The sequence below is a fragment of the Bubalus bubalis genome, chromosome 11 (genome assembly GCF_019923935.1).
Source record: "Bubalus bubalis isolate 160015118507 breed Murrah chromosome 11, NDDB_SH_1, whole genome shotgun sequence".
Classification (NCBI taxonomy): Eukaryota; Metazoa; Chordata; class Mammalia; order Artiodactyla; family Bovidae; genus Bubalus; species Bubalus bubalis.
Genome location: NC_059167.1, coordinates 93,613,015 through 93,637,364, shown reverse-complemented (window position 1 = coordinate 93,637,364; position 24,350 = coordinate 93,613,015). Strand labels below are relative to the sequence as shown.

General features: G+C 36.5%; 1 protein-coding gene across 1 annotated transcript in view; it reads right to left on the bottom strand.

The window, feature by feature from the left end:
* The window catches only part of AP3B1 (adaptor related protein complex 3 subunit beta 1), a 237,333-nt gene that overhangs the window by 60,064 nt on the left and 152,919 nt on the right, over positions 1 to 24,350 (bottom strand). Inside the window, exons 21-22 of the mRNA XM_006068949.4 lie at positions 20,695 to 20,767; positions 14,911 to 15,017 (exon numbers count right to left, since the gene is read on the bottom strand). Of these exons, the coding sequence (XP_006069011.1) occupies positions 14,911 to 15,017; positions 20,695 to 20,767 (180 nt within the window). The remainder of the gene's footprint in view (positions 1 to 14,910; positions 15,018 to 20,694; positions 20,768 to 24,350) is intronic.

Here is a 24,350-nt window from a genome sequence, read left to right as displayed (position 1 = left end):
TAAGATACATAAAGAATGGGCTATTAAGATACATTTAGTCAAACAAAGTAAAACAATAACATTCTCCATTTCAGTCTTAAATGTTACATGTTATAATAAAAGAAATATGTAAGGATCATGACTACTTTTAAGATATGTGCTTCATAAGAATAATTCTCACAATGATGTAATAAACTAACAGGTTAACAATAGTCTTTAAGCTGACATCAGAGGGAAAGGATTCTATAATAATGAAACTGGAAAACAGGAAAGATTAATTTCATTCATTTAATACACTTTTGATGAATTTCTATTATGGATCAAGCAGCGAGAACAGAAAGGCCAATAAAAAGGCCCTGTCCTATCTTCCAGGGATCCAGAGTCTAAGTCTTATTAGGTTAATATATTTCTAATATAAAAGATAAGGCACCTTTCCCCTACACTGACACTGATGTTTACTAAAGTCACTTGCTGTCTCCCTCTTAATTTCCCACGGACTTCTAAAGAGCTAGAACTGAGGGCCGTTAGAAACAATCTATTACATATTACAGTCTTCTTATTTCGCAGATGACAATCTGAATGGAACTCAAAATTTAAGTACTATCTTAAATTTACAAGATAACTTTGGCAAGGCACATACTTAGTGAAGCATGGACGCCAAGATCTTCAGTGAAAATATGAAATGAGTTTCTGAAACCGTGTACTTTTTAAAAAAAACTTACTAGGAAAACTTTCAAACATAAACAAAAGCAGAGAATAACATAAAGAACAAAGTGCTCATCACTAACTTCCAAAAAACTATCAGTATTTGCCCAATCTTGTTTAATCTTTTGTTCTACTTCGAATGTCAGATGATACAGTAATTTCATCAGTAAACAGTTTCGTTTGTATATCTAACAGATAAAGACTTGTCAAGAAAACTTACAATACTATTATCACACCTAAAAGAAAAAAAAACTCGCCCAATTTCATGTAAAATACAGTGTTCACATTTCCTTTACTGTCGTATATATATTTATATGTCTTTTTAGAGTTGGTTTGCTTCAGTCAGGATTCAAACAAGACACATAAGTTACATTTTGTTGGTATCTAACCTAAATTATGCATGTTAAAGAACACAGTAAAAATCTGTTTTGTTATCTTTTTTAGCAGAAGTGTATAGTAGACCCTTCGTAATAATTTAGAATTTAGGGGAGATATTTATATATTCAGTAATGTGGAACAGCCGCAAATGTAGAGAAATAATCCATATTGATAGGCCTATAAAAGCTGTCTGTAATTATATTCCTGAATGATTTGAATAACAGTGTATCTGATATATTCTAAGATAAGTGGCTTTTACTTTTCTTTGATATTAGGGTCATAGACTGTACTTATCTATTTTTACTCCATATTCTCCTCTCTCTGGTAATAAATTAATTTCTTAGTGTTAGTTTGGTGTGTGCCTGAAAGCTAAATTCATTTTCTTTTCCTGTGAAGAGAAACAAAGTTTCTCTAAGTATCACAGTAAAATTTGTCATGTTTAGGGAAAGTTTTTCATGTTAAAAGACTTAATACTATTAAATAACACTTAATGGAATGGAAAATCAATTTTCCATACCATGCCTTGTCCTATGTTCAGAAAATTTTTGGCAAGCTTTTAAAAGAGGAACAGAAGTAATAGAAGTTAACTTGATTGATACATAATTAAATAATAATTAAAACATGACTAGCCAATGCATAATAGTCTAAGATATCCTAAAGCTTAAAAAATATTTTTCACTGTAGATATCACAATTCAACACAAGCAACAAAATTCACAACATGGCAGTTGACAGTAATACGATGTTCAATCAATTTCAAATGTGGAAAATAAAATTGCCAAGAAAGATTAAATTCTTTTTAAATAACTGGCACTCTAAAACCTTTTATTTCCGAGTGTAGTACATATAATGGTAATTAATGAAAACTAAAAACAATAATCTTAGGAAAAAAGTCTCAAGTGAACTGCCTTAGCTCTAAAGATGGAACCCACAGCACGGAGAGGAACTACCCACCATAGAGTAACAGGAAGGCCCGGGCCTTCTTTACCATCACGTCTTAAATCCTTCTGTTTCTTACAAATTTATACACATATTTTCTTTGTTTTGGTGGTAACCTTTTTTTTTTGTTTTTCCATAAAAACTACTGTTAGCACTTGATATAGTGGATTTTTCACTGTGGAGAATTCAAGACAAGATTGCCATATATTTGTTTAAGGCAAATAAAAAATATTTTTACAATAAAAAACCTACAGCTAAAATTGATAACAATATCTTTTTTAAAAGTGGCTCCTTTTAATAATCTAGGACAGGGAGAGATGATAATGGTCTGTTACTAACTATGAGACTTCTGAATTAATACAGAAATAAAAAGATAAAGCAGTAATACAGCTTAAAGACTAAAAATTAAAGCAACTCATATGCAGAAGAGAATTAAATAAAAGAATAAGATGGGGCATGGCTGGGCAATGGAAGCACAAAATGCTGTCAGACTTTAATTAAAAAATGTTTTCAATTTAAGCAGACCCAGGCCAGTGATTTTTCATTATTTTTACCACAGTTCCATGACTACTGACATTTTCATCAGAACAAATAAAGGATTTTTCCCAAATTTAAAATGACAAAATTATTTTTAATTTTAACTTATAATTTCTTCCTTCTTTAAAGTCAAGGAAATTTTCGATCTGAGCTGGATTTGTCTCTTAGCCTGAGGCTTGATTAAGTTTTTAAAATATAAAAAACACATATTTAAAAAAATACAGTTTTTCTAGCATATCAGAAAACAATTTTTACCACAGACATGTTATCATTTGTATGGGAATGAGGCTATGTATTCGTGAAATATCTAGCATACAACTTAGTAAGACCCTTGTACAAAAACTCTGGAAGCAATCTGTCCTTGTAGACAAACTAGAAGAAAGCCAGCACTCTGGCGGTAGAAGACAGCAGATTGGAAAACAAAATTAAAATTCCCTGCTGCTGCTGCTAAGTCGCTTCAGTCGTGTCCAGCTCTGTGTGACCCCATGGACTGCAGCCCACCAGGCTCCTCCGTCCATGGGATTTTCCAGGCAAGAGTACTGCAGTGGGTTGCCACTGCCTTCTCGGTAAAATGCCCTAGCCCATTATCAATTTTAAAAAAGTGAAAGGTCTAACTAAGATCTAAGTCCACTTTAGAGAAATGGAGATCAAATTCAGTTACAACTGTCCATCATTATGATGTGATTATCTGAGTAATTCCACAAGCTGTTTTAGCAAATTCAGACTGAGAAATTCAGGTTCTGCATCATGAATTATGGCTTGTTTTTTCTTCATGTTGTTTTAAAACTGACAAAGTGACTTCGGTGCCAAAAGCAGGTCCGATAGGTACTCCTGATTTTCCAATTAATTTCCTATAATATAAACTGGGTCAGGATCTCATTCCCAACCATGGATAGCTGTAACTCTAGTAGTTGCCAATCTCTGTCAATAGCAGAAGCTGTAGGCCTACTTGCCAGTTCTCCTATATTCCTTTCAGAGGAAGTTGCACAGAACTAATGATAAACACGAACTTCAGGTAGTAAACTTGGTTTATGTATTAAAAACAAAAAAGCCTTTTCCTTGCGTCACTCTGCCTGTTCAAGGGCATTACATACATGTTTTCTTTTTCTTACTTTCAGCCTGTAAATCCTGGAAGGGGTTGGTTTAGTCCATAAGTCATGTCTCACTCTTGCAATCCCATGGACTGTAGCCCACCAGGCTCTTCTGTACATGGGATTTTCCAGGCAAGAATACTGGAGTGGATTGCCATTCCCCTCACCAGGGGATCTTCCTGACCCGGGGATCAAATCTGGGTCTACTGCAGTGCAGGCAGGTTCTTTACCGGACTGAGCCAGCAGGAAGTCCTGAAGGGGTTGGGGGGGCCCTTAGTTAAGTAGCTTCATATTGATAAAACAATGCCATCTTTTGGCTGCTCATAGGAAAATTCCATGCTGACTACCCATAATAATATGCACAAAACTCAGGTTAATGCTGCTGATGCTGTCTTTACTGGACACTGTGAGAATCTATTTCTTCACCTCATGCGAAGAGTTGACTCATTGGAAAAGACTCTGATGCTGGGAGGGATTGGGGGCAAGAGGAGAAGGGGATGACAGAGGATGAGATGGCTGGATGGCATCACTGACTCGATGGACATGAGTCTCAGTGAACTCCGCGAGTTGGTGATGGACAGGGAGGTCTGGTGTGCTGCGCTTCATGGGGTCGCAAAGAGTCGGACATGACTGAGCGACTGATCTGATCTGATTTTTTCATTAAGTGATTTAGTGATGATCCACAGTGTCACTTCAAAAAAGTAGAGGTGAACAGCCATGTACTCAAAATTATCCATCTACTTTTTGTTAGAGGTATGGTAGTTCAGATATTTAAATTCTAAACTGTGTTAAATGTCAAAACTCCTGCTAGATTTTAAGTTACTACTGAAATAGGTGGCACTGTGGAGTTTAGCTAATATAAAATAACTGTGTTTATGTATATAGTCATAGAAATCCAGACAACCTGCATTTGTAGAAATATCCCAAAGGGCAAACTATGTTACAAAATGAAAATACTTAGTATACTGAAGTTACATAATTTTGAAGAAATTTTTATTTTGTTTTGCTCTTACTCAACTGTAAACTCCCTAAGGTCTGGAACACAGCCTTGTATACAACTACATCTTTGGCTCCTCCTCATATTCCGCCCTGAATAAATACTTGTTGAATGAAAAAAAAAAAACACTCACCTGGCATATGTAGTATGGAATCTGGTCTCATTTAAAGACAGATCTGGACTTTGTTCTAGCTCTTGAGAGGTAGCCTCTAAAGACTTGGAATTTCCAGAGTGATGGAGTGCCTTGATTATTCCTGGTGGGCCCCTAGAAAGCTTGGCGAAGCAGAAAACCCAAGATGGAAGCTGACCACACCAGAAAGACCAACCATATGATTGTAGAGGGTTGGAGCTCCAGGCTGCTGATATCAGACTGACTTGGAGGGGAAGACTAGAAAGTGAGTTCAGCCATGAGGCAATTAATTCAGTCGACATTGCTTATGTTGTAAAGCCTCAATAAAAACTATATATCTAAGCTTGGGGAGCTACCCTGGTTGGCAGTACTCCTGGATATACTACCAACTCCAACACAAGGTGAGTAACCCAAAAGCTTTGAGTTTGGGACACAACCAGAATCTCCTCCACAGATTCCTTCCTTTGGCTGATGCTAATTTTATCCTATTGTTACTTACAGGTGGCGCTAGTGGTAAAGAACCCACCTGCCAATGCGGGAGACAGAGAGACACGGGTTTGATCCGTGGCTGGGGAAGATACCCTGGAGGAGGGCATGGCAACCCACTCCAGTACTTCTGCCTTGAGAATCCCACGTACAGAGGAGACTGGTGTGCTACGGTCCATGCGGTTGCAAAGAGTCGGACACGACTGATGTGATTGAGCATGAGCATGCCACAGTAAAACTGTAACCCTAAACATAGGGTTTACCTGACTTGTGTGAATTGATCTAGTAAATCATCATACTTGAGGGTAGTTTCAGAAAACCCTTCAACTTGCAGCTGCCTCAGCAGTCTTGGACAAACTTACCAGTCTGGAGGACTCTGCATAACATCATGTGCTTAGTCGCTCAGTTGTGTCTGACTCTTCGAGATCCCATGGACTGTAGCCTGCCAAGCTCCTCTGTCCACAGGATTTTCCAGGCAGGAATACTGGAGTGGGTTGCCGTTTCCTTCTCCAGAGTATCTTCCTCACCCAGGGATTGAACAAACATCTCTTACAGTCTCCTGCTTTGGCGGGCGGATTGTGGATTCTTTACCACCATGCCACCTGGGAAGCCTGTAACATCAAGTTGGGCTAACTCCAAATAACATATTGTATCAAACTGACGTTTCCTTTTTGCAACCCTGGTTTCTCTTTCATGGACTGTTCTTGGAATTACTTACTACTCCTTAATATATTACCGCTGTCCTTTATAAAGATTGCTTTTCTTAATGAACCTTCCCACAGCCTCCTAAGTTAAATTCCACTTAGGGACTGTGATCCATGAGGATCAAACTGGTTATATTACAGCAGCTAAGTCAGCGCTTCCTCACTAATGTACCACAAATGGGTCAGAGGTATGCTGTGCTACTGCCTCTGCCATTAACCTCAGAAATGTCAGGTGTTACCTGTGAAACTGGAGCTCCAGGCAAGGGTACCTCCCATCTGCAGCATCTCTGTTTACTCCAGAGCACAACACAAATATTGTGTGTGTGTTAGTCACTCAGGCGTGTCCGACTCTTTGCTACCCCAAGGACTATAGCCCGCCAGGCTCCTCTGTCTATGGAATTATCCAGGCAAGAATACTGGAGTGGGAAACCATTCCCTTCTTCAGGGGATCTTCCCGACTCAGGGATCGAACCCAGGTCTCTGGCAAATTCTTTACTATCTGAGCCACCTATTATCACTTTTCTATATGTACCGAGATATAAGAAAGAAATCATTACTATAATTTTCTCATGATAGTACATCACCAACATTCTCCAGCATCAGAGACTTGGTTATTCCAACCTCTATGTTATGCTTTAGTCACATTAAACAACTGTTTCTCCAATTTTCCAACATTTCTAATACCCTAGGTGAACAATTCCTACTTGTGCTGTGCTCTGCTTAGTCGCTCAGTTGTGCCCGACTCTCGGTGACCCAATAGAGTGTAGCCCACCAGGCTCATCTATCCATGGGGATTCTCCAGGCAAGAATACTGGAGTGGGCTGCTATCCCTCTTCCCAAGCCAGGGATCCAACCCAGGTCTCCTGCATTGCTGGTGGATTCTTTACTGTCTGAGCCACCAGGAATAATTCATTCTTATTTCACATTTACTCTTAAAATGCAAACTTTATCCCTCCTCTTCTTTTCTCATCCTTTCCAGAGGACTAATATTCTGAGGATTGCTACTACTGAATTTTGGGGGTCTAGGGTATAACAATTTAGAAACTCTTAGCCTATCAATAATATAGTTAAAAAAAAAAAAACTTTTCTAGTAATTCACTAAAAATTCAGTTTCTTTACTGATATGCTCTCAGTTCAGTTCAGTCGCTCAGTTGTTTCTGACTCTTTGTGACCCCACAGACTGCAGCACTCCAGGCCTCACCATCTATCACTAACTCCCTGAGTTGCTCAAACTCACGTCCATTGAGACGGTGATGCCATCTAACCATCTCATCCTCTGTTGTCCCCTTTTCCTCCCACCTTCAATCTTTCCCAGCATCAGGGTCTTTTCAAATGAGTCAGTTCTTCACATCAAGTGGCCACAGTATTGGAGTTTTAGCTTAAACATCAATCTTTCCAAAGAATATTCAGGACTAATTTCCTTTAGGATGGACTGGTTGGATCTCCTTGCAGTCCAAGGGACTCTCAAGAGCCTTCTCCAACACCGCAGTTCAAAATCAATTCTTTGGTGCTCAGCTTTCTTTATACTCCCAACTCTCACATCCATACATGACTACTAAAAAAACCATAGCTTTGACTAGATAGACCTTTGTTGACCAAGTAATGTCTCTGCTTTTAATATGCTATTTAGGTTGATCATAACTTTTCTTCCAAGGAGCAAGCATCTTTTAATTTCATGGCTGCAATCACCATCTGCAGTGATTTTGGGGCCCCCCAAAATAAAGTCTCTCATTGTTTCCCCATCTATTTGTCATTAAGAGATGGGACCAGATGACATGATCTTAGTTTTCTGAATGTTGAGTTTTAAACCAACTTTTTCTCCTCTTTTACTTTCATCAAGAGGCTCTTTAGTTCTTCTTTGCTTTCTGCCATAAGGGTGGTGGTCATCTGCATATCTGAGGTTATTGATACTTCTCCCGGCAATCTTGATTCCAGCTTGTGCTTCATCCAGTAGAGCATTTCTCATGATTTTCTCTGCATAGAAGTTAAATAATCAGGGTGACAATATACAGCCTTGATGTACTCCTTTTCCTATATGGAACCAGTCTATTATTACATGTTTAGTTCTAACTGTTGTTTCTTGACCTGTATACAGATTTCTCAGGAGGCAGATCAGGTGGTCTGGTACTCCCATCTCTTTCAGAATTTTCCACAGTTTGTTGTGATCCACACAGTCAAAGGCTTTGGCATAGTCAATAAAGCAAGAAGTAGATGTTTTTCTAGAACTCTTTTGCTTTTTCAATGATCCAGCGGATATTGGCAATTAGATCACTGGTTCCTCTGCCTTTTCTAAATCCAGCTTGAACATATGGAAGTTCATGGTTCACATACTGTTGAAGCCTGGCTTGAAGAATTTTGATCATTATTTTGCTAGCGTGTGAGATGACTGCAACTGTGTGGTAGTTTGAGCATTCTTTGGCACTGCCTTTCTTTGGGATTGGAATGAAAACTGACCTTTTCCAGTCCTGTGGCCACTGCTGAGTTTTCCAAATTTGCTGGCATAGTGAGTGCAGCACTTTCACAGCATCATCTTTTAGGATCTGAATAGCGCAACTGGAATTCCATCACCTCCACTAGCTTTGTTCGTAGTGATGCTTTCTAAGGCCCACTTGACTTTGCACTGCAGGATGTCTGGCTCTAGGTGAGTGATCACACCATCGTGATTATCTGAAATACTCTAGCAAGCACTAAAATGTTCCTTTTTGGCCATCTCTGGGCCAACTACCAATTAGTCTCATGGAAGACTGAAATAAATATTTTGTTTATACACAATCTTTACTCGTTTAGCTGGTAAAGAATCCACCTGCAATACGGCAGACGCTGGTTTGATTCTTGGGTTGGGGAGATCTGCTGGAGAAGGGAAAGTCTACCCACTCCAGTATTCTGGTCTGGAGAATTCCATGGACTGGACAGTCCTTGGGGTCGCAAAGAGTTGGACACAACTGAGCGACTTTCACTTTAGTGTGAAAAAGGAACTGTTCTTTGGATTTCATTGTAAATATTTTGGTAATTTCAAAAAATAAAACTTATCCATATTGTACTAAGCCAATAAGAAAATAAAAACTCAATGAAATAAAAATCACCTATGACAGAGAATATGATCACCTACATGGCCTTCTAGAACTAACACCAAAAAAAAGATTCCCTTTTCATCATAGTGTACTGGAATGCCAAAGTAGGAAGTCAAGAGATACCTGGAGTAACAGGCAGGTTTGGCTTTGGAGTACAAAATGAAGCAGGGCAAAGGCTAACAGAGTTTTGCCAAGAGAATGCACTGCTGCTGCTGCTAAGTCGCTTCAGTCGTGTCCGACTCTGTGTGACCCCACAGACGGCAGCCCAGCAGGCACCCCCGTCCCTGGGATTCTCCAGGCAGGAACACTGGAGTGAATTGCCATTTCCTTCTCCAACGCATGAAAGTGAAAAGTCAAAGTGAAGCTGCTCAGTCCTGTCCGACTCCTAGCGACCCCATGGACAGCAGCCTACCAGGCTCCTCCATCCATGGGATTTTCCAGGCAAGAGTACTGGAGTGGGGTGCCATAATGCACTGGTCATAGCAATTACCCTCTTCCAACAACACAAGAGACCACTCTACACACGGACAACACCAGACAGGCAATACCAAAATAAGATCAATTATATTCTTTGTAGCTGAAGACGGAGAAGCTCTATATGGTTAGCAATAAGAAGACCAGGAGCTGACTGTGGCTCAGATCATGAATTCCTTATCGCAAAATGAAGAAAGTAGGGAAAACCACTAGACCGTTCAGGTATGACCTACATTAAATCACTTATGATTATACACTGGAAGTGACAAAGAGATTCAGGGGATTAAATGTGATAGACAGAGTGCCTAAAGAACTTTGGACGGAGGTTCATGACATTGTACAGGAGGCAGTGATCAAGACCATCCCCAAGAAAAAGTAATGTAAAAAGGCAAAATGGTTGTCTGAGGAGGCCTTACAAATCACTGAGAAAAGAAGAGAAGCGAAAGGCAAAGAGAAAAAGATATACCCATCTGAATGCGGAGTTCTAAAGAATAGCAAGGGGAAACAAGAAAGCCTTCCTCAGTGATCAATGCAAAGAAACAGAGGAAAACAATAGAATGGGAAAGACTAGAGATCTCTTCAAGAAAATCAGAGATACCACTGGAACATTTCATGCAAAGATTGGCATAATAAAGGACAGAAATAGTACGGACCTAACAGAAGCAGAAGATATTAAGAAAATGTGGCAAGAATACACAGAAGACCGATACAAAAAAAGACCTTAATAACTTAGATGAAAGTGAAAGAGGAGTGTGAAAAAGTTGGCTTAAAACTCAACATTCAGAAAACTAAGATCATGGCTTTTAGTCCCAACACTTCATGGCAAATAGATGGGGAAACAATGAAAACAGTGAGAGTTTTTATTTTCTTGGGCTCCAAAATCACTCCAGATGGTGCAGCCATGAAATTAAAAGACACTTGCTATGTCTTTTAATGACCAGCTATGACCAACCTAAACAGCATATTAAAAAGCAGAGACATCACTGTGCTGACAAAGGTCCGTCTAGTCAAGGCTATGGTTTTTCCAGTAGTCATGTATGGATGTGAGAGCTGGACCATAAAGAAAGCTGAGTGCCGAAGAATTGATGCTTTTGAACTGTGGTCTTGGAGAAGGCTCTGGAGAGTCCCTTGGACTGTAAGGAGAATCAAACCAGTTTATCCTAAAGGAAATCAGTCCTGAATATTCACTGGGAGGATTGATGCTGAAGCTGAAACTCCAATACTTTGTCCACCTGATGCAAAGAATTATCTCATTTGAAAAGACCCTGATGCTGGGAAAAATTGAAGGTGGAAGGAGAAGGGGACGACAGAGGATGAGATAGTTGGATGGCATCACGGACCTGATGGACGTGAGTTTGAGCAAGCTCTGGGAGTTGGTGATGGACAGGGAAGCTTGGCGTGCTGCAGTCTGTGGGGTCGCAAAGAGTCGGACATGACTGAGCTACTGAACTGAACTGATGAAACAGAAGTCACCATATATGCTAAAAAGTGTTGTCATCCATTTATTTTCACAAACACTCAAATCATCCCAGTATAATTAATTGGTTTGCTTCAAAATTCCACAGATTCATAGAATGCTAGAGTTAGAAGGAAACATGGAGATCTACTTTGCTTTTATTTTAGAGGTGAGAAAACCAAATTACTTACTTAATGCAATTACCGATGTTGATTCAGAAAGACAAACATTAGGAGTCAATAAAATGGCGTCCTAGTCATTCATATACATGCTTATTATGCCTATTACAAAATGACTGCTTTTGAGGTAATATATATATATTACTCCTTGCCTAGAGAAACTCTAGAAAATACTACATATAATAGCATTTTCTTCTTTCATTCTCCTTACATTTAAAAAATAGTGTGAGCATAGAATTTTATAAAGCTGAGGTAAAATACATAATATTTTATATTGTTTCATCACTTAATTTTATGCCACACTTCTTATCTCATTCAAAGATTTATAAAACTATTTTTATTAAGACTATACAACATTCTTTAATTTGACTCTGCCATACTTGATGCAACCATCATTCTCCTATCACCAGGCACTGTGGTTATAAATAGCCATGCACATAAATCTTTGTATTTCTCATTATTTCCTTAGAAGAAAAACCTACACATAAGATTACTGGGTTTCCCTTGTGGCTCGGTAAAGAATCCATCTGCAGTGCAGGACACCTGGGTTCAATCTCTGGGTCAGGAAGATCCCCTGGAAAAGGGAATGGCTACCCACTCCAGTATTCTTGCCTGAAGCATTCGTTAGAGAGAGGAGCTGGTGGGCTACAGTCCATGGGACTGCAAAGAGTCGGACACGAATGACTGGCTAACACTTTCACAAGATTACTGTGTCAAACAATACGCATATTTTGATGATTCTATACACAGATGCCCAAACTGTCATCCAGAATGACGGTTTAGACCAACATCAGTGGAGAAGTGTATAACGCCTGTTTCACTGCATCCCTCATCCGTTTTCTGGATGAATCCAGGGAAGATTCACCCAATAAAGATTATACCACGTTCCCCACAACTTTCCGGAGAAGGCAATGGCACCCCACTCCAGTACTCTTGCCTGGAAAATCCCATGGATGGAGGAGCCTGGTAGGCTGCAGTCCATGGGGTCGCGAAGAGTCGGACACAACTGAGCGACTTCACTTTCACTTTTCACTTTCCTGCATTGGAGAAGGAAATGGCAACCCACTCCAGTGTTCTTGCCTGGAGAATCCCAGGGATGGGGGAGCCTGGTGGCTGCCGTCTACGGGGTCACACAGAGTCGGACACGACTGAAGTGACGCAGCAGCAGCAGCAGCAGCAGCAGCCACAACTTTCACCCGTCTTGCTGGACAATCATAACGTGAAAACCTGTTTAAAAATCACCTGGTCCTAGAACACTTTTCCTATCAGTACAAAGTAGTCTTTCATGGATGGGGGAGCGGGGCCCCGCATTGCAAGGTTTTAAAATACCCCATTTCCCAGGAATAACTACCAGAAAAACCATTCAATGTTTTGGAAAATCATGTTACACCAAAACTCATGGCATTTGGGTTGCTAATACAATCATATAGTTTATCAGTTTGCATTTAGAGTTGCCGGCATCATTTCGCTACTTCACTACATTTCTAATGTAGTCATGGTCAAACATTTATCAAGCGCTGCACTACTTATTAGAAAGTACTTTTTTCTTTCTATTGAATCGGGGTAACATGTTGATTTTTAAATTAAGGATGTACTCATCCATGAATTTTATTTTAGGATTCAAGAGACCCTTGCATTTGTTGAGGTCCCATACCATTATTGGGGTTTTTAATTTTTGAGGACTAGTCTTTGAGTATTTCCTTTGATGTCTTTAGTCTATTTCTTTCTAAATTTGTACACCTAATGAGAAAACTTACACTTTGCTTGATTCAGCTTTCTAAAGCACTGTTTCGAGGGCTGAACATGAGATCAGGAGCCATGATATTCTGCATCAGAACACTCAATTTCCATAGGTTCTACTTCTCAAGGCTCTACTTTTCTCTTTGTTTAAAGTTCTATTGGTTTCTTTATTGGTTTGTTGCTGGTGAATTTCTGATTGCCATTCTTGTTACGATTACTTGGTTGACCATTTTGTTAGCTTTCGGGGATGAAGGCTGTAATCCTGCTTCACTTGGTAGTTCTTTATTTTTTTGGCATACTCTTTGGATAAAGTGCTTTTCTTTTCCTTTGAAGAGGCCATCTCAATAAATATTTTCTTTAGTATAAAAAGATGAGTCCTTCAATTACTTTGTGATAAGTGAAAATTTACTACAAGCTTTTCTAATCTCAACTGCATTCTTCTTACAGCTAATAAAGTGTGAGTCTACTCAGGGTCCATTATCACGTATTATACCACTTCCAAAAATATTAGCTAATATTTATTGAGTGATGACAATGTGCCAGTCAGTGTTCTAAGAGCTTCACATTTATTATCTCATTAATCTGGCAAGAACCTGTGAAGTAGATATTATCTTTATAGGAAACTTAGGTGCAGAGAAGCTACTTACTAATTTGTCCAAGGTCACATAGCTAGTAAGTGGCAAGGCAGGGATTTGGTTTTTGGTCATCTGATATCAAACCCAAGTTATTCATCTACCACCTTATTGCCTCCCAAGTTTTTAGGGTGCTTCCTTCGCCTCAAAAACTTACTGTGCTTCACTATAGATTTTTTCATGACTGCTTTCTCTTTACAGCTTCCTACAGATGCTTAGTACATATTTATTACTTAAATAATTATCCACTTTCCCCTCATCTCTTCTAATGTGCCTTGTGCTTTTAGCAACAAGGACAAACTAAAGTCCCAAATACTGCTTTACTCATTTCTGAGTGATAAAGAGAGAATCATGTTCTACAAACTGAAAAACAACATGATACACTTAAGAGTTTTCGCCTGTATTTTCTGAGTTGGCCGATGCTAAAGGGAAATGCATGGCGCTCTTTCGGGTGTTTCGGTGCACAGCCCTGATACCACATTTGCTTTGAAGAGGAGATTTGTTGGTAGCACCATACAAGAATTAGGTGCTTTTCTCTCTTATCTCTGGCAGAAGCAGTTCTGTGTTTCCAGGCAGCTCAAATCACCACTCATGTACCCTGCTAGCCCTGGCAACCACTGACACAGCAGATCTTTTCAAGCCACCCGTGTGCCCATCAGAACTTGCTGTGCTATTGCTTACTGTGTCAGACTCCCGACAACAAATTAATAGGAGGCCAAGCATGTCAACAGATTACACATCGTAGGTAGCACGCCTGATTTAGAGCGAAAGGTTAGTGGATATAACATGCTAACACAGAAAAAGTTACTGTAGCTTCAGATACTGTGAAAGGCTGACGGCTTTGGCATTATTTTGAGATAGGGAAGCTTCTTGCCTCGCTGCCAAGTCAGTCCCCCCAAAAAATATTAAAGAATTTTCTTAGAGACATTAAGGCATGTACATATATAATGCAAATAGATGAAAATATAATGTAAAAAGAAATACAATCTTGAGTTTTTAAATAAAAACAGGCAGTTTTAGTAGCCTATGGTAAAGGAATAGTGTGGTAGGTGTAGAATGATGATGAGAATGGGAGTCTCTTCATGTAGAAAACAATTCTTCAAGACAGAATCTATGTATATAAACTAATTATTATGTGGCAAAGAACTTTCATAAGTTAGAGATATATAACAGTACCAGAGAAAAATGTACACATGGTAAGTAAGTGTGGATAACAAGGAGAAATTGAGACAACAACGGTTTGGATAGAGCTAATTAAAAATATATTTACAAAATTAAAAGGTCAAATTTGAAATAGATTTGTTAGGAGGAAGAACTGTTTGAGGTTAAGAATGTAATTATTTGTATTTTAATAAAAAAAGATGCAATGGTATCATTTGAAAACTGAGCTAATACATTTTGAAAATTACTTACGCTAATGACTGATGAAGTAGCTGACAAGTTTAAACCTTCAAGATCAGCTATCAGGCTTGGAGAAAGAGCTGGGGTGGGAAGTGCAACTGGAGTGGACACCGGGTTGACTGTAAGTAAAGGGCCAAATTAGCACATGTGCATGAAAATTTAATTCGTATTACTAAAAGCAACATTTTTATTTTGCTGGTAAACCTAATTAAATTACTTTGATTAATAAGTCTATGACAATTCTATTTAACATCTTGATTTAGTCAAGCTATTATCAAGTCATGGCAGTTATTAGTCTTAGCTTTCAAAACATAATGACAAATCCTATAACAAAATAAGAATATAAATACCTTGAGTAATACTTTTTGAAAATTTTAATCTCCTAACATTATCACTAACATTAATCACCCAGTAACTTAACTAAAAGAAAAAGGTAAAGGAACATTTTTTCAGACTAATGTAAAGGATAACAACACCTCTCAAGAGAGTTTTCCAGTTGGGTTATAAGCCTTAAGAGTGTTTATTAAATCTTTTCTCTATTTTATTTTCCACTGTAATAATTATAAGGGGCCCAGACTACTTAATTCACTTCTAATTATACTTTGTCAGCAAAAGCTATGAGCTAGATAGAAATATTTGATTCTATCAATAAAAAAATTTGAAAATCTTTTTTAAACACAAATTTGATCATGTCACTGTCATGCTTAAAACTCTTCAAAGATTTACAATTATCTACAAAAATCAAGTCAAACCCCTTAATTAAATGTGCAAGGTCTTCTATGATCTGGCTCTGCACTGTCTAATGGAACTTTCTGAGATGATGGAAATGTTCTGTAACTGTAATGGCCAACATGACGGTCATTAGCCTGTATACCAATTGCACTCCTGAAAGGTGGCTAGTGTGATCAAAGAACTGCATTTCAAAATTTAATTAAATTTAAATAGCTACATGTGGCCAGTGGCTACCATACTGGGCAGGTCTAGCTTAGCTCCAATTTCATCAGTCATTCCTATGTTTTAGCTCTACCAAGTAAGTTTCCAAGATCTTGTTTCATGTCTTTGAACGTTGTATATTCTATGCCCTTGGCCTAAAGGTACTTCTCTGCCTTGTTCCTGTGCAATCTGTATCCATTAAGATATCACTGAGGGGGAAGGCACAACTAGACTCACTGAAACAGTTTCTGTGTGTCTTCCTTGTTCTACAGGTATACTTGGATACACTTGTACAATTATACTTCTCTTGCAATACAAATGTGTGTCTTTAAACGTTTTCATTTCTCCTGGTCTGTGTGAGTGGACTCTGACACATTAATTTTCAGTACTTAGTCATTGTTCAACTGTTTGTTGAATGAAATAAATCCAAATGTGGAAAAAGTTTTAGCTTCCAACAAGTTCTCACTCTACAACAACACTATAAAGGAAGTAACATTTACTTCACGTGTCATCACTTTTCAAGCATCTTTTTCTCACTTTAGTCTCACAATATCTTGTAAGTTAGGCAGAACAAATATTAATTCATAAAATTATCAATAAGTATTTTTTGAACAATGGAGCAAGTGAGAGGCAAAAAAGTTCAAGATATGGTCCCTGTCTTCAAGAAACTTAAAACCCAACTGAGAAAAAAAGACACATGCTTGAAGACAAAAAAAAAAAAAAAAAAGTAACAATATAGTCAATAAATTATATTGCCAAAAGAAGAAAAGTTTCAAAAAGAAAATCTGAAAATCTCAACATGCCCAAGAGAAAAAGCAGCGTGGAGGCTGGGTGGAGGAGGGAGGGGAGCCCCTCAGCTGCTCCCCTGCACTCTTAAAGGAGTGTGCTCTTAGTGTGAAGCACTGCTACAATTTCTCCACGCTTCCTTAGTCATATGTCAGAAACCACTAACAAGTAGCAAGTGCCATAGGGAATTGTGAAAAGAAAAAAAAAAAAAAAAAAAAAGGATCAATGGGGATAGAGTGGTAAGAGAAGGCTTGGTGAGGAGGAGGGAATGAAGCCCAGTTTTAAATTAAGGGTAGAATTCAAATTAAGAGGAAAGGAAGAAGCTGGTTAGTTACTGAATGAGATGATGTAAACAGAGGCTGAGAGGTGGGAATGAAAAGCTCAGGGGATTGGATTTATCCTATAAATCAAAGAGAACTATTAAAAATCTACCAGAAAGAGGAGTAGTAAGATACATGGTGCTGCATAATAATTAGTCAGAGGCTAGTGTAAGAGACAGACTGAAGACATGTAAAGAGCACTCAGGTTGGCAGTGAGGAAGAATTTACGGTACTTTAGGCACGATATGATGAGGACTGAAGTAAGATAATGGTACGAATAGGAAGAAGGGGCATTTATATAAAGACACTGTAAAATGAAGCATACTGAGATTAAAACTTGCAAGATCATAAAACAAGTGAATGGAAGAACTACTGTAGGACTAGAAATTGGTTCTTCTAATTTGAATCAAAATGTGTTGCCTTTCCATGCAACATGTAGCTTTTCCAGTGGGCTCTAAGGGCATGTTTGTCCATTTGTTTGTCTATCCATCCAATCCAAAATATTAGATGACCATGTAAGAAATAAAAAACTGAGTATGAAATAGCCTCTGATTTTAATTACCGCTTGGCTAAAGACAGAGAAGAACAATTCATACCACGGGTAAGCTTGACTCTTACAGGAAAAAATATAAGCTTTTAGTATCATTTCAGAAGACTGAGGTTCTGGCATTAAAGAAATGATTACACATCTGTTTACAGGTCTGGCAAGATGGAAGCTGGCACTGAAAGTTTATCCTAAATAGGATTCTGCAGGCAGCTGACTATGGTGAATTAATGAGTAAGAAATAAAACAACTCTATAGTTCTTTTTTTTTAAAAGGCATACAAATTAAAATGAGATACCATTTCCACCTATCAAACTGGCAAAGGCGATTTTTAAATACAAAACCCAGCACTGGTAAACCAGGGTAAAAGGAATCTGGCACTCTCATAATACTACTGTGTAAGTTGGTACCAACTCTGTGGAAGGCAATTTTAGACAGTAGAATTCTTCATAGCTTTTGTCCTGGTAATTCTATTCCTGGGAATTTATCTTAAGGATATAGTCATGGAGACAATGCAATAAATAACATACTTACAAAGATGCATATAGCTTCACTGATTAAGACAGCAAGAAATGGAAACAGTTAATTAAATAAGTTTTATTTCCAACAACAGTAAATTTACAGTATAAAGGATAACCTTACAGTCTTAAAAGTTGTTCAGGAATATTTATGGTAAAGAAAGAAATGTGAATGATAAAGAGAGAAAGAGGCAAATAATGAAACAGAATCTCAAATCTCCAATTTGGAGGAAAAAGGATTTGCCTATGAAAAGATGCTGAACTGATTTGTCAGAATGCTAACCCATTTTCTTTTCAAAACTTTCTACAAAACACTTTCTTTACTAAAGTATATTTAATAATTAGACAGTTGTTCTTCTGACCAAAGTTATGCTTCAAAATCTCAATACAACTTTTAATATATAAAAATTTTTAAATGAATAATTACTGGGTATTAAAAACAAACAGAAATAGATCCTAGGTTGAGTTAAATGTAAGCTGGGATGAAATTTCCCTTAAAAAAAAAACCTTACATTTAAATTCTTAAAACTTAGTATTTAAGAAAATTTTTATTTCTATATACTTTTTAAAAAGCTTTAAAAAGTAATAATAGAAATTGTACCATTTTATAGGTTTCTCTTTTCTCCTTAGCTGCCAGAAAATCCAGAGTCAAATGTAAGGAGAAAAGGAATGAGTACACTCTAATACCTTGTAACATTGCCTCTTAATTCCTTTTTAAAGGTCTGACTGTTGTTCTTTTACAGTTTAAAACTTAAAACTTTACAAATAAATGTAAAACATTCATTGTCTCAGAGAGATACAAAATAAGTTGGTTTTTTCTCCCCCTCTCCTCTGTCTCTAGGTCATTCTTATATCCCATAGGGTTCGGAGCTAACATTGTTAAGTATATCTTCTGTAGTGTTCCAGAAATATACAATGTATAATAATATTTGTATTTGTCTGCAGGATATAGTTCTTCTTTTACTTTTTTTTTTTTTACAGAAGAGTCATACTCTACATGTATCTTTTCGAACTTATAATATTTCATATATATAATGACATAAACTAGCATATTAAAAAGGTGCTTCACTTTTTTTAATGGTTATGTCACACTATTGGTAGACATTTCATTTATTTTCAGAACTGGGCTGTAAAAATAATGCTGCAGGGAAATTTCTATATACCTTTCTACATTTTATTAATTCAACAAATAGTTACTGGGTTCCCACTATCTCCTGGGAGTTGTTCTAGGTTCTAAGAGTAACAGTGAGCAAGACAGACAATAAACAATACAAAAAAAAATTTAAGATAATTTCAGATAGTGAAAAATGTCATGAAGACCATCAAGAATGATTCAATAAGTATGTAAGAGAAGGTGATCTTTAAGCTGAGATCTGAAAGATAAACAGCAGCTTGCCATCAGAAGATCAGGAAGAGGTGTTCTTAGCAAGGGAAACAGTAGAACAAAGGCCCTTGGCAGGAAGGAGCCTGGCATATTTCAGAAATGCAGATGAACAGTGTGGATAACAGGTAGGCAGGAGTCAGAGCACTAAAGGAATACGGACATTATGTGTAAAATTAAGCCACTAGGTTGAAGAGTCTAAAACAAGGATGGAATAAGAATCTGATTTTGCTAGTTTATCTACAGGATAAATTCCTAGAAAAGAACTGCTAGGTCAAAAAGTGTGTGGAATTTAATATCTTGACAGATATTGCTCAAATAACCTCAAAAAACTGCATTTATTTATATGCCTATGAAAAACATGTATGGTATCTGCTTCTCCAAACCTTAACAATATTGGATGTTGCTTTAAAAATCTTAGCCAAGAGGTTAAGAAATGATGTAAACTTTAAAATCTTTGCCAGTAAGTGAGAAATTATTCAAATTTGGTTCCAATTTTATTTTTAGTTTCTGTTATGTATTTTTCAGTATTATATATTTTACTTTCTATACAGTAAGGATTTGCCATGACTATTAGAAATAGGCAAGGTAAACAACATATATAGAACAGTTCTATGACAATATGACATAAATGCATAACCCACATCCGGCACAGGAAAACTATACTGCAAAATGACTCTCACTTGTTGTTACTCTTCCTCTAGTGCAAATCCACCTACCCACAAAGTTACTTCTACTGTCTTTCTCACAGTTCAGGAGACTTTAAAGGAAGATGAATACACATCTTTGTAAAGGATTCTAACTTCTTAGAAGTAAATTTGGTGCACAAAGATTTTTTTGCAGTTAAAATATTGATAGACATAAATTTTACTGTATTCCAAAAGGTTTGTGCTTATTTCTGTTCACACCCCAATTGTGGCAAGTAGAAAAGAGTGATGTCCTTTACATTTGCAATTACATCCCTGATTCCCTATATCCTTAAGTTAGATATCTTGATCCCCATAGTCAACATTTAACAGTGTAGAATTCTGAGATATAGATAATTATTCACTAAAACCAAAGAGCTTAAAATGAATTTGATGCATTTTATTTGACCAATTATACTTATTTAGGTGATACAAAACTAACTGATATACAGAACAGATGGGAAAAAATACTAATAGAAACAATTTTTGATATTTCCTTGTCTATTTATATCTATAAATCTTTTGTAATAGATGTTGATTATTTTGAGACATGTAAATGAAAAGTACTAGAAAAATGAAAACTACTACTGCTAAGCACAGATGAAAAGATTTAAATTTCAATACTTACAATCATCTAGATCTAGAAGTGAAACATCTTTGGTAAGAGGATTTCTCTCTTGCTTTGTCTTTTTTTCTTTCTCCTATAAAATAATAAATATTTTATTTATTGTATATTCTATCTTAAAAATCAATGACATAGTCCTTAACATTTCAAAACAAACATATTTTCCCCCTTTGCTTAGTCTTCCAGAAAAAATCAAATTAAGTTTGTATATGGTTATGTGAAATGCTTTTTTGAATCAAAATTTCAGTTAGTGCATGATATTTCTTCTTCACCTTGCAAACTTTAAAAATATTTTTTACTTAGAGATTATAAAGGACCTTCAGAAGGAAACTTAAAAGTAAATAATTATTTTATATTCTGACAACTTTTTCCTAACATAAAAATCTAATGTGACTCTTTGGTAGAAAGTGTACAAATATTCTCAAAAATAATTTTAAAACAAGTTGATTTAAGAAAAAGAAATGCTTAAATAATACATGCTTAGCTCTGATACTGTCAATGGGCTTGGGACAGCTCCGCCTTTTTGAGAGGCAGTCTGTAACAGGCACTGCATGAGCAACTTTACATTTCCACACTGGTTTGCATCAGACTTCTTTTGCCAAAGATATTCATTAAAAACAATAAATATTTTCAGGCTCTTGCTCTTTAGGGTTGAAAAGAATTAATTTACTTTCTTTTCTATTTTCCTTTGGGGAGGGTAAAGTATTCCAATATTTCTATACATAATTAGGGCTTCTCCCACCTCAAATTTGCTTATTTAGTCTATCATATTTTTGAAATGTGGATACCCATAGATTTGATTCCTAAGCCTCAAGGTAGTCACAGTTTGTTTAGAGATTCAGAAAAGATGTGTAACCATGAAAAAAAAAAAAAAAAAGGCACAGTACTGAGTAGAAGTATAAACAATTAAAGACCAACAAGGATTAGGGTGCTAAACAGATTTATTTGGGCCATGGTTACCTAAATTTATACTTTTTTTACATTAAACCTTCACAAGTTGAAGGCCAAAACTTAAGCTTTTGACAAAATGTTGTTGTCCACCTATTCAGTCATTCATTGATTCATACATACGTATAGAATTTTTAATAGATTCTGTGCTAAGCAATGGAAGTAACACAACCAAGACAGACACAGTCTAGTACCTGCCTTCAGATGACTTATAATCCACCAAAGGAGTTTATATCTTATTGCTAATGTAAGTAACTACAAATATTTTTGAAGTAGCCCTTTAACTACAGAAAGGTATCACTAAAGCAAAAGGTACTTTACTGACATTTAAAGTCTGTATAGTGTTAGAGCTCTTATAGCAGTGAACATACATGAACAAGAGCAATATATCACATAACATATTCAGTAACATTTTAAAACGATTTAAATCCTGCCTTTTTTCCCCCTTCCACCAATACTCAGAAAAATTATTTTCAAGGATCACACAATAATACACATTAAAATACTAGCCAGAAACATCAGCATTGATTTTCTTCAAAATAATTTATTTCTGCCACTGAAAACTCCAAATCATCTAGGTGGGTTTTAATTTTCATTCGTTATTTAAAAACAAAGCAAGTAATATGTGTCCTTCTCTCCACACCTGAAATAAGTAACAATTGCTAGGACTGGAGAAAGAAAAATAAAAGAAATGTTAGTTTTGAAGCTGAAATGTGAAAGTTGCAGGTAACAAAAACACATTCAGAATGAATATGCCATCTCAACAAGAATAACATTCCTGTGAAGAAAGAACATAGAACAAAAAGCTTATCACCATGTGACTTTATCAAAATGCCATGCTGAGCACAATGGGTGTAGCTTCCTATAACCTACAATGGTGCATGGCTGTCTTTATGGAACTGTACCCTCCCTACCTGAAAAATTAGAAACCTATCAAATCAAGACAAAGTTAAATCTGGAGGCAGGTCTATATACCTTATTTTCTACTTCACAGCTAAGAGTGTGTAACAATATCTATTAAACACACATCAGGTCACATATAACTCAGGACAGAACTGCATGTGGAATTGGCATAGTCTCTTATTAGAAGCCTAAAAGAAAAAGAAAAAAAGGCTCTCAAAAGGACAGAATTTCATTGACTTTCTGAGTACAGCAAATAACTGGTGACTGAAATACAACATTAGCAATAGATAACGGTCATTTCTACTGAATTGAAAAAGCCTTGCATTCCGAATCAAGGCTGTAAAAAGCATCGTGATGTGTTTGGCATTCCTCTCTTATATTTCATTTCTCATTTTAAAAAATCCATAGTAAGTTCAAAACATTTTCATACTTAAAGGATCTACTTTAAAAATAAAAATCTGAATTCTAAACAAAGAAGTTAAGAGCTCCATTCCATCAAACATTTCTCCATTTGCAATTCATCTTGGTAATAGAGACAGAACCTGGGTAAATGCATATAGGACTTGAGGCAGGAGATTTTTCTTGCTCAATGCATAATTCATGTGCTCCGCCTGCAAAGTGTGTAAAATGAGAATTTCACACCGCAGCATGAGCCATGGAGCTGCAGAGAAAAGGCAGACGAAATCATATTTTACTGTGTGAATTTTATTTCTTACCCTCCCAATATTTATACAAAACCATCATTGACAAACCAAACACATTGACAGATCACCCACTGTTTCCATTGTGTTAGTACTTGAGAAGAGATCAGGCAGAAAGATAGACAATTTGTTTTTGTATATTTTTTTAAATAGAGGATTAGGTTTTTAACAGCTGAGTGACTGTATTAGACTTTTATAAGGACAACAGTAACTGATCTTAAAATCTCACTACAAAAATACCTAGTTATCAATTCATCATCCTCAAATCTCCATTTGTTTCTATGGTATTCGATTATACACCTCAACACATCAACATTTTCAAAATGAAATACAAAGTCACAGGGTTAAGAAACGGATTTCTATTTAACATATTTCATTTCAAATAATAAATAAAAGATCCTGGAAATACTTATTAAGCTCCAAAGAATACAAACAAAAAAAAATGTAATAATATACCTTGTAAGGATTTTTAAAAATCTATTATGCATGTTTATCTTCATGCTGATCCAAAAAAAAAAGGGAAGCAAAAAGAAGATCTAACACAACAAGCATCAAATATGCTTCCTAACAGGAAACCATTATAAAGACGTTTGAAATTTAAAACTATAAAACAGGATAAATGGTAATATAAGTTTGTCAAACCAACATTATGCTTTGGAAGCAACAAAAATGCAAGGCTTATTTCTATCCTCACAGGGCAAGGTATCCACAAGAAATATTTTCAGTTAGAATTACCAACCAAAGACAATTTAATGATTCTCTTGCCTTCAAGTCATCTAACAAATCTGATTTTAAAAATCTGAGGCTCACATTTACTCTTTGCTTTAAAACAAAATTACACTGCCAGAAAATTGAGACTTCTATACAAGTTAAAAAGAAGTCTAAACTGTTAAACAAATCTTCCCTATTAGATTATACCTACTTCAATAAGAAAGACTGCTTAATGGCATTCACTTTAAAGATCTCAATTGAAGTGAAATGCTATTTCTGTTCTGGAGAACTTAAAATATGAACTAAACTGGAAAAGACATAAATTGAAAGAGGCAAGCCTTTGAACTGTCAGAGTAAAAACTAATATTCTACAATCTTCAGAGAAGTTATGTAATT